Below are 15,050 nucleotides of genomic sequence, written 5' to 3'. Positions count from 1 at the left end.
CCAAAGTAAGCATGTTTTGGATGAAAGTCTGAAAAAGGGGAAGAAAAGAGCTGGCATCGGAAGAAGTTTTGGTGTCCACCTCCAGCCCTAATAGTTTTCTTTTAATCTTTAGCCAGGGCATGGGAAATACAATCCTCCTACGGTAAAAGGAATCAAGTGATCATATGTTGGACTGTATGTGACTTGAGATTTATCCCCTTTATGTGATGAATAAGGTTTATAAGCTGAAAAGTCACCATGGAAATTTTTACGAACTTTCTCTCTTCTTTACCCCCCAAAAGTAACTTGTTCCTTTCTAGAATTTTTTTTCTTCTTGTGATGGCATGTGAGGAGTAAAGCAAGGAGGGCATGTATCTACCTGGAATAATATCTAAGAATTCTTTCAAGTTATCCTACTGTATTTTAGTTCCTTAGAGCTCTCTTTCACTGTCATGTGGTCATCTAAGTGATTTTATGTGTCCTGTTCTTTGTTCACATTATAAATTACAAAAAGGAAAAAAAGTGTTTACTTTCAGCTGGTGCAATAGAGCTTGAAATGGTAAATGAAAGCAGATGACAGACAACCGAAGTCCCAATGCTATACATTGGTTTTGCAGGTTTTTTTAAAATCCACCCTCCCACCCCCACATACACGTGGCAGTGTTTGTAGATTTTCAGCCTTACGAGTGTTAGCAGCTGAGTCTTGTGTAACCTTTCCACTTTAGGGCATGAGCTCATCAGCTTGTACAGCTAAACCTCTGCTGGACACTGGTCCGTATGAAGTGAGGAGACCATGGGAAAACAAACAAGCAAACAAAAACCAGTGTCCTGTGGAGAGCATTACCTAATAAATAGACAAAAGACAGTGATTAATTTTCTGCTAGATGACATCTTAAATCAAATACCAAATGACATTAAAATGTTGTCCTTAAAAACTCAGTATTATTCTCTGTAAGGATGTTTTACACACTTCTATGACATGGTGCAAATATAGTGGGTGAAGGACAGCTTGTCCATCTAAACCCAGTTTGGCAGTTTCAATTTGATGTTACAATTTTCACTTTCTGTTCTGTAACTCTTAAATAAATTTGCAGTTTTCACAGCTTTCTGTGTTCAGGCTCAGAGGTGGCTGCGCTTTGATGATAAAAGTAATACCTTGTTTTCACACAGTATCTATCAAAAGTAGAAGACCTACTTCACAAAGTAGGTAAATATCATTACTGTGTTTTACTTAAGGGAAAAGTGAGGCTCCTAGAGGTGAAGAAATTTGCCTATGTTTTTTAAAGTATTGCTATCTTTTTTTTAAGGAGGATTAGAGGGTGCTAATTTTTATAATGAGTTTTCCTTACTGCTGCAGTTTATCTGTCCTGATTTTTGAATAGGCAAAATGTGGTTCTTGGGGATTGTGTGCAAATCACTGAATCCTTCTTTCCCTTCATATTCTTGTTTATTTAAAATATTGATGATATTTGATTTTTATTTTAAAATATTGAGCATAATTCAGAGGGGATTAATACGGTTAAATGTATAAGTAATGGTGAAGTGCTGTAAGATCTTTTGCTAGGAAGTGTTTGCTGACAGGCAAAGCAATATTATTATTCTGCTACAGTATTCTGGACTTCTCTTGAAATACTGATACTGATTCTAAGCCCAGAGAGCCATGACTGCCTGCATCAATCTCATTGGATCAACGAGGTAAAGAGAGCTATTTAAAAAAAACACCTCCCATGCTGCTCTGCTGTGGCACTGGCAGCTCCTACATTTGCAGCATCCTCTTTGTTTGGATATCCCCTACATCAGATTCAGCTTGATAGCAGATCCGTAATGTGCTGAGTTGTTTTCTTGCAATGGGGGTCCTGGAGCTGGAAAGAAGCAGCTGCACTGCACTGCAGCCAGTGGTAAATATGCCTAAAAAGCTTGTTCCTACAGTCATTCATCTATAAGCCACCATCATGTAACCTCTCCTAAGGTTCCTACTGCAGATCTATGCTGGTCCTACCAGCAACAGGACTAGCTAGCCCAGATGTCCCTGTTCTTTGCTGGGACCTCACACCCACCTACTTCCCTTTCCTGAAACAGCACACCAAGGAGCATGATGGATCACACAATTTTGATTTGGTTGTGTTTGGATAAACAACTTTTCACATCATACAGCCTAGTGTGCACATCTTTAGACCTTTGCAATGTGTCTGTAACGTGACTTGATACAGGAGCCTTATTTTGGCCGTGTTCAACATTTTCATCAGCATTTCAGTATTGAGAGGTCTGAGTGCTTGCAGAGAAGTGGAGAGGGAGAAAAAAAGCAGAGATGGGTCAGTTGAACTGAGGATGAGACATGGTTGCTCACCAGAAATGTGAAGAGGATTAAGGTGTGTGACTGTGATGGGATGCAAATTTTTAATAAGTATTTGGTCCCTGGTTCTCACTGTGAGAAAGCCATAAAGGTACAGGGGAAGGGGCAAAGGGTTGGTGAAATAAATGTTCCTGACAGGTGCATATGCCTATGTTTCCCTGTGACAAGAAATTCTTGGGCATATTTCATAGGGTTTTCTCAAGAAAGAAAGACCCCGCATAGCAGAGTGGTAATATATAGGTCCTACATTTAAAAGGCAGGGCCAGCATCAACTCTCCTTAATTTACAAGCCCCTCCCCAGCTTAGTCCTTCATGCAAGCAGAAAGTGTGGCCACTGCATACTTTCTCCATCATGTTTTCCATCAGGTTCTTCTCCCCAAATTAAAAGATGGAGATTAAGCTTGATATCAACTCTCATGTGATGCCAGTGGATACTGTAAAAGGATCCCATCTTGTCAAGAGCTGTGTAATTTTCTGGGTTACAGGTGAGTGGCGTACAAGGGAGAAGAGTACGAAATTTGGACAAAGCTGACTTCAGATGTTTATTTTGTCTAGAATATAAGGACCAATTTTCTGAATAGAGCAACCACTGGAGCAGATGGTATTCTGCCCTGCTGCTATCTGTACTGAGGCCAGGGCTCTGTTGAAGTGAGTGAATGGCTTTTACTGAAGGCGTGGGACCTCTCCTAAGGTTTCTACAGCGAATCTGTGGTTTTGGTCCTACCAGCAGCAGGACTAACTAGCCCAGATGTCCCTGTCCTTTGCTGGCTCTCAACTGGGACCTCACACCCACCTACTTCCCATCTTGAAACAGCAGCCCAGGAGGTATGGGAACAGTGGGGGCTGCAGGAGGGAAGTAGCTGCTCTGTGGACTCCAGGTAGATTTTGATTCCTATAATAAAGAGGAGAAGAACGAGCCTTCCCACTGAGAAGGTGGAGTGCTGGAAAAGGACTGCTGTCCCTAACTGCAGTCCTTTGAATTCTCATTAATCACTCCATCTTCTTCCTAATTTGCCTTTTACTACCCCAGCCCTAGAGATCCCACTGACTTTTCCCTATTCTCTTCTTCATACTGTCAGAGCCTACTTACCCTTGCACCTTTGAGCGTTGCATATACCATGGAGGTATCTCCAACGATTTCTGAATGAGCTTGTTGGTGCATAGTATGTTATTTTGGTTGATTTTCCTTAGAATTGCCTTATTGCTTGATGGTGTGGTGGACACAAAGGGAAAATGGCTTTTTTTGTGAGAACATACTGTTACAAATGAAGCTCCACATGTAAGAAAATGAGTCACTAGAATCCCAAATCTAGTAAGAGAGTATGTGGAGAACTAATGCTTCTCCTATGGCAGTGTTTTTCATAGAGTGAGGTGAAACTGTCATCTAGTGGTCATAATAGGTGTTCCTGAATTACCATTTTCATCTGGATATAGCCAGAATGTTTCTTATTCCCAGGATGTATCACCTGAAAATACTAAGCTAAAAAAATGAAATATATCTGGGAGGTTTTGAGGCAAAGGGAAAAACCCTAGAATCTTTGATCAAGAATAAACAAATTTATAACTTCGTGCAGCAGGGCAGTGAACTCCCTTTTTCCTCTCTCTCCCACAATTTACCACAGTGACATATTGGCTTCTGCCTTACTGAACAACTGTGGGAGGCTGAAAATCAAGATAACTGAAGCTAAAATAGGGCATCAAAAGAACTTCTCTTGTTAGGTGTCCTACTACAATAATTTCACAGGTCAGCCTCAATTTCAAATTTCCCCTTAAAAATAGTAGCAACACTTCACCCTAACTCATCCTAGAAGGTCAAGTTTTGTTACAGCATCAGCGCAATGCCAGTGTTTTCAGTTGGACAAGCACAGGTTGTAAGGGAGAATAGCCTTCAGCCTGAAGGTGTAGGTCTTCAGTTGTGCATTGGCTCCAGCAAGTTGTAGTAAACCTGCAGGGATATATCAAGAAACAACAGGCACCATGAGCGGGCACAGCCTCAGGCTTCTAGATCTTTGAGTACAGACCTCTTTATATAAAAGCCACCCTGTAGTAAGTATATTGATACTGTCAGAAGAGAGCTGGCTGTATGCATCTTCTCACTATGGGCTTGTTAATGTATTAGTGGTTTACAGCTGACTGATTGGTAAAGCTAATACTAACACCTAGACAATAATGACTGGAGTTCAGAGAATGAATGTGAAAAACAGCGGGACTGGTAGACAGTGTAATAAGAATATGCTCTTACAAAGGGGAAAACTGGCAGAGCAAAGTGCAGTGTTATGAGTTTGATGACTCGGGCTAGAATATTGCTGCATAGCATTAGCACCTGCATCTAGTATCTGTGATACTGTGGACAGAAGCAGGTGTGATTCTCAGTTTTTTGTATGGAGAGATTCATGTGTACTGATCAGTGAGGAAGCTTTTATGCAAGCCATATCTCCTGGAGCAAATTGGCTAATATAAGTCATAATACTTAGCAAACAAACTTCCCATCTAGCTCAGTTTGCAGATTCTGTGTATTATTTGTATTTTCACAAGTGTTGGAGCCCCAGTTTTGGATTAGGATCCATTTATTCAAGGTGCTTGCAAACTCAGAATCTCAAGATAGCATCTGCCTTGTAATGCCTACAGTTTTAAGTATATATTGAGGGGGAATGCTGACAGAGGCAGATGATGGGAACCATAAGGGAATTACAAGACAATCTGATCTGTGTAATGAGCAGTAATTCCAGTATGCCCACACCCCAAAAAATGTCATTTTTATTGAACAGGTGTCATTGCAGAAGTTAAGCAAAGACACTGAAGAAACATAATGAGGTACCTTTCCGGATGTTTATGCAGTTTCCTAACCGAAGGGTGTCTTATCTGAGGTAAATGACAAAAAGCGCAAGATGAATTATTTTTAAAATTAACATGTGGTCAAAGTTAGCTGGCATCTTCAGTCTGTCAGACAGAAATGATTCCTCAATAGTGAATGCAAAGGAGAACAGGTTAGGCTATGGAAGCCTTTCTTACATATTCATTAGTGAAATACATTCAGTAGTGAAAATTCTTTGCTCAGTATTTTCTGTGGATAGGTTTTGGTCTGACTGCATAGCTTCTTTCTGTGCAAATGTATTTTTTGAACTTTCTTTCTAGTTATGACTAAATGTATTGCACACTTTTCTTTCCCTGCCGGTTAAATATGAATCAGTTTTTACTCTGCTTATAAAGATTTTAGAATTTTTTTTCTTTTAATAAATGTTTTTTGAAAAACATTTCTTTAGCGTTCCCTTGCCAATACACTCATTCTCTAGATTTGTATAAGGAAATACACTCATTCTCTAGCTTTGTATGAGGAAGTCCCTGCTACATCTAGAAGCAGATGGCTATGTCAATGCTTATGTGAAAGTCATCCAGCTCTAATGTGAAAACTTAAATTTCTATTGCCAGTAGGATGAAAATCGAAGATATTGAAGTAATTTTAATTCATAACTGGAAGTAAGCTGGGCAGAACTACAGAGCAGTCACACGCTGAACCAGAATGTCTATGATGGACAGCAGGATTACAAACTAGACTGTAAGTAGTAAACCACAAATATGAGTATGTGATACTGACAGGAGAATGTAGTTGTAAGTCCTGAAACCCGTTGGGATGCAGAGACAGGGTAATATCTGAAACACCACTTTTAATGGTATCTGTTGTTAGGAAAGCTGTTTGAAGCAGGTTAAGTGATGTTATAATGACCCTTCTGCTAAAATTTGCAAGTTAACAAAATCTTACATGTTGCTGTAATGGGTGATGAAGGGCTTGACTTTATTCCATGAAATAATTTCTGGTTAGAAAGCCGCAAGGATTGATGTATGTACAGAAGCTATGTTCAGTCTCAGGATTTGTAGTGCATCCATTTTTTAGTACTGCCAGTGCCATCTTAAAGAATAGGCCCTTAGTCTGAAGGAGGCCTGCTGCACTTCAGTGTGCAGCTGCTCTGTGGATGCACAACAGCACAGAATCTGCTGACTTGCTGTGCATGTGAGCTCCGTGCTCAGGACTCTATAGTCATAAGATAACCATGATTATTAACTGCCTGATTAGTGCAGGAATGGCAGTTGTAAACTGTCAAGAGACTGGAATGTGTGTGTGAAGATAAAATATAGCAGTAAAGGTGGGAGATGATACAAATTAAGTAAAATGAAATGTAGCAGCAAGAGATAGCATTGGTAAACGTCGTTAAAGCCAAGACATTTCTTTATGGGAGGAGCTAAAAAGCTGCTGACTTTCTTCCTGTGAGTCTGCAATGTGCTGGGGAGTTTAAAGGGCAGGCTTGCCTGACTGCTAAGAGATAGTCAACACAGCACTTTTGCATGGAGGATAATTGCAGCACAATAGCAGCACATTGCAAAGAGAAGTAGCAAGTACCTTGATGGAGAAAGAGGAGTGCAGGAAGGCACTTTCTGCTCTAGACCTTCTGTCCTGCTAGGAACAAAGAGCATACCATATGTGTGTGTGTACATAAGACTCAACATATTATTTATCACAGTCACAAACTAAAATCCTGTTTGCTTCCAACTTACTGCAGAGGACCTGGCTACATCCTTGGCTATGCTAATCAGTTAGGCACAGAAACAGTGGTCTTCCTGCCTACATGAAAGGGCAGGATTAGTTGCTGTGCTGGCTGCTTTGGCGTTCTAGCCGCTTTGCTGCTTTGGGCTTCAGGTCAGAAGACATACATGCCATCACTAACAGCCTACATGACTTTTGACTCGAAGTGCCCGTAGCAAGCCTAATGTGGAACAAAGAAGAGGACGAAGGAAATAATCAACCAGTTAGCAACTTAGCAATGTCCAGGTCTGGAACATACATGATTTAGTCCAGTGTAATTGTCCTGTAAAGGATCATAAAACCCTACAGCTAGACAGCAGGTTAGCAGGTATTATACTTCTGTAAATATAATATATTACATATAAACTGGCGAGAATCTACCTTCAAGAGCTGCCGTATCATAGGATGAACCCCACTTTATGGACACTGAACAACATAAATGAGTTTCCAGTCCACAGAAAAAAATCTAAGAAGTGATGACACTGGTTTTGGGTGGGAAGAAAGATCATTGGCCAGTATTACACCTATTTTAAGTGGGGAATTTCAGAGGATTATGACTGAGTTGACTGGCTCTCTTCCTTGGTAAGTCACTGGAAACAGAGCTTCCTTTAAAACTTTCTGTTTGTAACTGATTGATATTCAGCTTTGATACCTTCCATCCAAAACGACATACAGAAACGGAGAAAAGCGATACTTGAATGCAGAGACCACCTGGACAAAAGTGGCTGTTTCATAGCTGGTAGAGTGAGAATAAATAACCAATTGTACCCATTTACATCAGTAATACATTTAGAAACTGCAATCAATTTAAAAGTCTGTTTTCCAAGCACTGGGTCATAGCCCTTGGGAGGCTATCTCAAAAGACAGCTCTAGCAATGTGTAGCAAATACATTTCTATGGTCTAAAGGAAAAATTTAGTTCTTCTGATCCTACCATCAGACCAAGTACCCCGTCAGTCTTTTAAAATACTGAAATAAGAGGTAGTAAACAGAGGTTTACAAATGGATTTCTTTACTTTTACTGTAAAGCCAATTCATACTTTAGCTAGTAAGGCATCAATCCAAAAAGTTTGGGAACTGCTAGTATATAGAGGACAATTTATTTGACTTACTCCCAAAGGTTATTTTGGGAATGAGACATGGGTGAGAAGAAGTCACCTCAACATGAGACACATTAAGATATATAAGCTAATTTACATACAAAAAAGTGAACTTGCAAGTATATTTAAAAGGATATCAATAAAACATCTAGACATATGAATGAAAAAATCTTCAGTTGTGGTAGTTAAAATAAATATGACTAGAATTAGCAAGCATTTTATGGTTTTTGTACATTATTGCACAGTTATAGAAGATATATTTGAACTTGTTTTGTGGAATATTTGATGTTTCTTTCTGTTAAAAGTAGCTTACTGGATTTGAGTAACATAATTCTTTTACAGTATCTTAATGCCAATACTCTTAAGAAAGAGAGGAATACCATATCTTCAGAGAATGTTATGGAAAAGTGATCATAACAATAATCTGAAATACAGAATGAACACATTTAGTGGAAATAATGAATATGAACCTAACAAGTAAATTAATCATGCTAGTGAAGTCTCTTTCTTAGTGGATGACCTTTAAATTTCATCACTCGTTTCCATTTTCAGAACTGGGGGATTAAAGGTCTTCCCTACCAATATATTCCACCATTGAGCTATTCTGTGATGATCAGTACTCAGGCCTTCACATTTGTGAATTAGAAAAAAGTGGCTGTTGATTGAGGAGCGTTTCGTTTTAGTTCAGACAACGCTCCTCCCATCTCCCAAATGTGTGCAACATAGTGTCAAGTGCATCAAAGTAATGCCTAGAAGTGACTGACAAAGTCACTTTTCCGATCTCCAACGCAAGAACAGCAAAGGGAAGACTGATCACAACAGCTTTTCCAGGAAAAAACTATGGCATGGGGTAAGTCACATTTTCCCAAGGAATAACAGGAAATCTGTTTCCTTTCCCAAGGAAGAAGGCAAAACAGGGAAAAAAAGAACTATACAGACTCATCAGCAAGCACAGATGTTTGAATAGACCTAGTGATTTATGTTGCCCCAAAATCTGAAGAAATCCTCTGAGAAGTTTCTTTCTATAACCAGTCTTTTATAAAGTGTCTCTCTTTCCAGTGTTGTTGAATCATTCATGTTGCTGGCGACAGTCCTTGTGGAAGATTCTGCCCCACTGTCAGATCAGACACTGAGCTGTAAATTATGTTTTCCTTCTGCACATAAGTAGTATAAGGTTCCACTTCCATTGTGTCATCCTAGCAAAACAAAACCAAAAACTGTAAATGCAAGGAGTAGTTTAGTTTGGCAGGACTCTGCAAGCCTGCCATATTTATTCCTCTTGGCCTCAAGAAAAAAAAACTCTATTGCTTTTTCTACCAAAGAATGTGTATTGCTATTTCTGTCAAAGATTTCAAAGGTAAAGCTGAGGTATTGGCTCACCTGCCTCCTTTTCCTCCCCTTCTACCCCACTTATTTTGGCCTGAAAAAAATTGTATTAGGGTCTAATTCTCTAGAAAGAGCAAATTACATGCTAGAGTCTTGACCATGATTGATTCCTCCATCAGTCTACAGTTTTAGTCTACAGACACACTAATGAAAGTTGCATGATGTGACAGCAAGAACACTGGTACTTAACCCATTATTTTACATTAATGCAACTGCATCTGTCAGCAACAACTGGAAGGTAGGGCAGCAGAACAGGAGGAATAATAATAACTAGAATTGACTAAGTTTTTCAGAAATCGAAACTGAAGCACCTTTTTAAGTTCATGACAGAATTTGAGCCTAGTGTCTACTGTACGTGCACAGATATTCACAATATAGCTGTAACACATCTTGCCCACATAGAAATGCTGTTATTTATATTTGGTATCAGAGAACAGAGACACAGAGCTGATGAGTGAATTGCTCAGCTACACAGGAAGCTTGTAACAGCATAGGGAATTCAAGAATACCTCCCAACTTGCAGCTCAGCACTCCTTCCATTGTTTTATAAAATGTTTTATCTTGAGTATGGTTCATTCTTTGATTGTGGATTGACCATACAAGATAAAAAGTGGCCTTCAAAACTTGCACATTATCATTCTGGACATCAAGCGGGATATGCTTTTTTTCCATGTGTCTGTTAATTTTGTTGTTTAATCCTCTTGTTTACTAATAGCTTTCTTAATATTCCCCAACCCATGATATTGCAGTATCCTTCCTGAGTATTGTTTGTACAGGAGTTGCTGAGCCTTTGCTGTTGGAACATGCCTCTAATGTTTGCTCCAAGTCAAAATTATGGTGATGATAGGCTTTGTTTTGTCCTGAGATACAGCCAAAAGCAAACATATAAGACACAGTCGCACCTGCTGAAAGCAGAGAGTAAAAATCTAATGGTTTCCCTTTACTGATCATGTTTTCGGGGCTACCAGAAGAACCCTGATTTGGTGATGGTCTAATTTGCATCATTCTCCTTACCTGTAGGGAATCTGTAGGAGCAGTCTCAGGAGGTTTGGTTTTGTGGCACAATCTGTGAAAAAGAAAACAAGTATTAAAGCAAATTCCTTCCCCAGTCCTAGGTTTGGCTGGATCACAGCCTGGTTTCTTTGATCACAAGCTTGTGAAACATTTCTTTTTCTTGTCATCAAGAGTAAAGCCAAAAGGCCTTCTCATGTCTCTCTCTCCTTGACTTTTGATCCTGAAATTATGGCACCCTGACTTTCTTTAGAGGTCTTTTCTCATGTTTGTGGGAGCTTAAGCACAAAGTGGAAGCAGAAGATTAAAATCAAAGTCCTCTGGAAGGATGTACAATTTGTGATTAGTGAAATTGTATTGAACCAATTCTTCACCTCTGAGGGAGAAGGTTTGGGAGAAAACCAGTTTTGGAATAGGCAAATGGAGGGAACATAGCTGAGGTTTTCAGTACAGGTGCTAATTCAGCCTTTCTCTGCACAAATTATTTTTGTAGTTTTTCCTTGGAACTGCATTTTTCTCCACAGCCAATCCTAAAGAGGCTAGAGTCCAGCTTCACCCAGGGAGCTTTTTCATAAATACACATACAATCTGCTGTCCCCTCTGTTGATATGGCAGGTTAGCACTGGTCAGTCCGCCGGCACTTGATAGAACTTATTAGGCAGCAGAACCACCCCCCTGATCTAAACAAGAGAGACACTGACAAACTATCACCGTATCTAAAGAACAGCTTTACTCTTCCAATTTCCTACTAGAATGAAGAGCTCCCCTGTAGTGTAGCAGGCAATGCAATGAGGATCCTCTGCCAACTTCTGCCCGTTTATATTTTACTCAGGTGCATTATTCAGTGAAGATGTGTGCAATGCACAGTGTCTGCAGTATAGAAATATTTGATGTAGTTAATTCAGTTATTCATAGCAGTACAGGCTGACAGAATCATATGGTTTCAAGACACAAACAGTACTTAAAGGTTTCTTCTAGCACTAGACAATCTTTCCTTAGCACCCTATCATACATACCTGTCTCTGTGGAGCTTAAAATAGTAAATGGCAGCCACGAAGGTGATAATGCCCAGGAAACAAAGAATGATGGAGACATACAGGATAAAGCCATTGTTCTCTAAACACAAAGAGTTAGTCTTAGTTATATCTTCTTATTATTCAGTTCCTTTATTATTTCAGTATAAGATTAAAGCTGCTTTAGCACATAGACACATTTTCAGCATGCTCGTAAAATAAATATAATCCCCTTCAGCAAAAGGGAAAGTCAGTAATGAAACTTGTCTGAGAAACACAAATGGAGTCTGTGTCAGAGACAAAAGCAGATCCCACAAATCCCACAGTGGACACTCATGATATTTTTTCACTAAGCCATACCTGAGCTCCTCTCAAGGACTCAGCATGTCTCAGTACTGCAACTCATGTGTAGTTCTCAAAAGCAACAAAAAAGCAAAAAACAGAAACCAAATGTCATACAGTATCAGACATTCACAACTTGGAATGAAGTGATTTATTTGTTTCTGCTGGCCACACAAGAGTTGGTTCTCTTTCTCTCTCTTTCCACAATCTGAGCAAGAGACTTCACATTTGCATCTAAAAAAATGTTGCTGAGGTTCTGCTTCCAAGTGATTATTTTAACACTAAGATCATGACTGCTTTGTCTCTGTTTCCAACAACACTTCCGTTACCAAAAGAATACTACCACACTTATGTATATCCCTCTTAGGGAAGAAACCATTAGGCAATAGCGTCTAGAACACAAGCAGACTGGTGATGTTTCTGGGCAAAGGCAGTTGGGGATGATACTCTTGTCTATATAGGACTTCACTGAAAGTTTCTATAGCTTTTGCAGATTTTCCTTCCTAGAAGGAACAAGAGTGTGCACAGAAGGCTAAACAGGGTTTTGAATGTCGAACACACAAAGGGAAGCTTACTTGAGGGATGACAGGCTATGGACTTGCTCTGGTTCCCAGCTGGGTGGGACACAACGCAGGTTATATTAGTCACGTTGGTGCTGTACGCCATGAACTTGCTGAGAACAGTCACTGTCCCGTTGTCATGGCCTTCTTCCTTGGGGGTGGAGTTGCTCTGTAGGACCCACGAGACCTGAGCAGCCGGCTTCCCTGCTGCTGCCTTGCACACGGGGGTCCCCTGGTCATCACAGTACAGGGTCAGCCTGGGGGGGACTGCAAAGCGTCAGGAAGGGGAAATACGTGGAGTTAGTTTGCCACAGTTGGGATAGGATGTTCTTGTTCTCTACCCAAAATAAACACGGTGAAAAGAGGAGAACAAGATTGGAGGTGCCATCCCCTTACAGTGACATGGGCCAAAGTCACAAGAGACAAAGATCGAGCCTCTCTTTTCCTTTTGGACAGCTCTCCCCCATTCAGGTGAGTTACCGCAGCCAGGTACCATTAGAGGACGTTTCCCTGGACATTGCGGTAGGGAATTTTCCCAAATACAGGGCTGAATTAGACTTTTGTCCTAAGCAGCCATCGTGCACGTGGTTTAAAATGTACCTGAATGCCAGCATAAGAGGAAATGGGTCCATTCCTACTGTCTGGATGAGAACATCCCATGTTTGATAGACTATCTCAGCACTTGGAAGTGTTATCCTCACGTGCTTTAGTTCTCTTAAATTAGTGTATTAATGATTGATTCTACAGGATAACCAGAAGCATATGCAGAACCCTCAGTTAGTATATTGGATTAGTATATGCCCTGGTGCATGGGGAGAGGAGCTTTCTATGTCCAGGCCCAGACATGGTCCTTTGGAGAACTGTAAAATGAGGAAGGAGTCCCTTACCTAGCACGGTCAGGTGGTACGTCTTGTGGAAATTCCCTTCTGTTGCTACTACTTCGCAGGTGTAATTTCCCTCATGGGCTATTCCCACTTGCCGTATCTCAAGGGCAGGATCCCGATCTGGTCTGAATTTCCAGGTCATGCTGTCACTGCAGTTTGTTCTGTCCATCTTGTTCTGATCAGCCCTGTATCCCAGGGTGCAGGGGCCTCCAACCTTGGGGCTTATTTTCCATGTTACCATAGTTATATATGATCTGGGAGGGCAGGCGAGCACAGAGCTGTGGCCTACCATCACTGACACTCTGTGGTTCCCTGAAGAAGAGAAAGAAGGAGAAGGACGCGTGAGAAGGTGCCCAGGGATGTCACTCGTAGCTTTGGAGTTCCGGTCTGTGCTTCACAGAGAAATGTCTGCACTGTTATGCGCCAGCGTGAGGCCCTGTCTGTGCTCATCTGCAAATTGTCTGTCATCCCATATTACAGCTCTGGATAATGGAGCCAGTGGCCTATCACAGCCTACCCTCTCAATACTATCAACAATTTTCCCACTGGGGCTCATCTTAGTGGATAAGACAGGTACTGGAGGAAGACCCTACGCCTGCCCATTGTCTTAAGCAGTTCAGCATCTGAATAGTGTGTTTCTATTGGCAAATCCTCCAGTGGGTTGCCACTTACAGGCTGAAATGATAGAAATTTGGCCATTGCATTTGGCCACATGATAATGACTTTTCTCTGGGACTGTTGCTACCACTGAAGTAAACAACTTTTACTTCTGCATTCATATACAATCCAACACTGTGGGCAAAGGCCTTGTCTACACCTCTCAGACATGACCACAATGTAAATAACAATGGTGGAGCTTTGTGTAGGAAGAAAGGTTTTTGCCTTATGTCTCAAGGGTGTCTTTTCATTTTCTGAATCTTTGTGAACATATACATTCACACTATGAGTGTACACAATGTGTACATATGCATTCACACTGTGACTGTACTTTTTTTACTCCAGCAGCCCCCATAGGACATGAATGTAAGTCCTGCCCATCTTTGTGCCAGGCACACAGCTACGAAGGTGTAAAATATGCCCATATCCCTGTGCCTCTTGCTTGTGAGGCTAAGATTGCAGAGAAACTTTTTTCAGTTGATATATCAACTGTGTTGACTCTCTAATAGGGAGTATGTCTTGTTCTTGAATTCTGTTTTGCATTTGCTTAAAAACATGTTCCATTTTATTTTTTTTCTTTCTATGATACTGACTCTTCTTTTGAGTTTTAAAAGATGATGCTTGGAGCCAGGCACAATACCTCCTCTCTTTATTTTTTCATGATCCATGAACTATGTACTTGAAGCTAGATGTCTGTATGGAAAAGCTTGGACTTGGTCCTCTTGTCCTGTTTGGAAGTTATCACATTGGCCAGTGAAGGGTGGAGAGCCAGACCACTATTATGGCTCCTCTATGTGCTTTGTTTGTTCAAGACAAGTTACACCCTCAGGATTGCCTTTATTTTTTTTATTTTTTTTTTTGCTTATGTGTCCCTGAATTTCTTCTTAGCGAAGAAACTAATTTGCCCGGCTTTTCTTTTTCCACAAGCTTTCAAGACTGATTCTTTTCTGCACATATTGAACATGAGTCATGCTTGCTCTCTTTATGTTGGCCAGATTTGGGACCCCTCATCTGCCCGTGTCTTCAGCTGACACATCCAAGGGGTCAAATTTCTAACCCCAAGAATCATTTCACTATTTCCTTGACCACTGAAACCTCTCAACATGATGCCACCTTTGGGACAGTTGGTTCTTTTGCTTTGTTTCAACTAGTCACATTGGGACCTTTTCCTTAATAAAGTATTCTGT

The 15,050-nt window shown here is 40.6% G+C and overlaps 1 protein-coding gene across 1 annotated transcript in view; it reads right to left on the bottom strand.

The window, feature by feature from the left end:
- Positions 1-9,083: 9,083 nt before the first annotated feature.
- Positions 9,084-15,050, bottom strand: part of LOC103921621 (cell surface glycoprotein CD200 receptor 1-A-like) — a 17,119-nt gene continuing 11,152 nt past the window's right edge. The window contains exons 2-6 of the mRNA XM_009329618.1: positions 13,210-13,518; positions 12,338-12,589; positions 11,424-11,523; positions 10,411-10,462; positions 9,084-9,206 (exon numbers count right to left, since the gene is read on the bottom strand). Of these exons, the coding sequence (XP_009327893.1) occupies positions 9,084-9,206; positions 10,411-10,462; positions 11,424-11,523; positions 12,338-12,589; positions 13,210-13,518 (836 nt within the window). The remainder of the gene's footprint in view (positions 9,207-10,410; positions 10,463-11,423; positions 11,524-12,337; positions 12,590-13,209; positions 13,519-15,050) is intronic.

Source organism: Pygoscelis adeliae, unplaced genomic scaffold (genome assembly GCF_000699105.1).
Source record: "Pygoscelis adeliae isolate BGI_AS28 unplaced genomic scaffold, ASM69910v1 Scaffold120, whole genome shotgun sequence".
Lineage (NCBI taxonomy): Eukaryota > Metazoa > Chordata > Aves > Sphenisciformes > Spheniscidae > Pygoscelis > Pygoscelis adeliae.
Note: the sequence above shows the minus strand (reverse complement) of the source record. Positions and strands in the feature narration are given on the sequence as shown.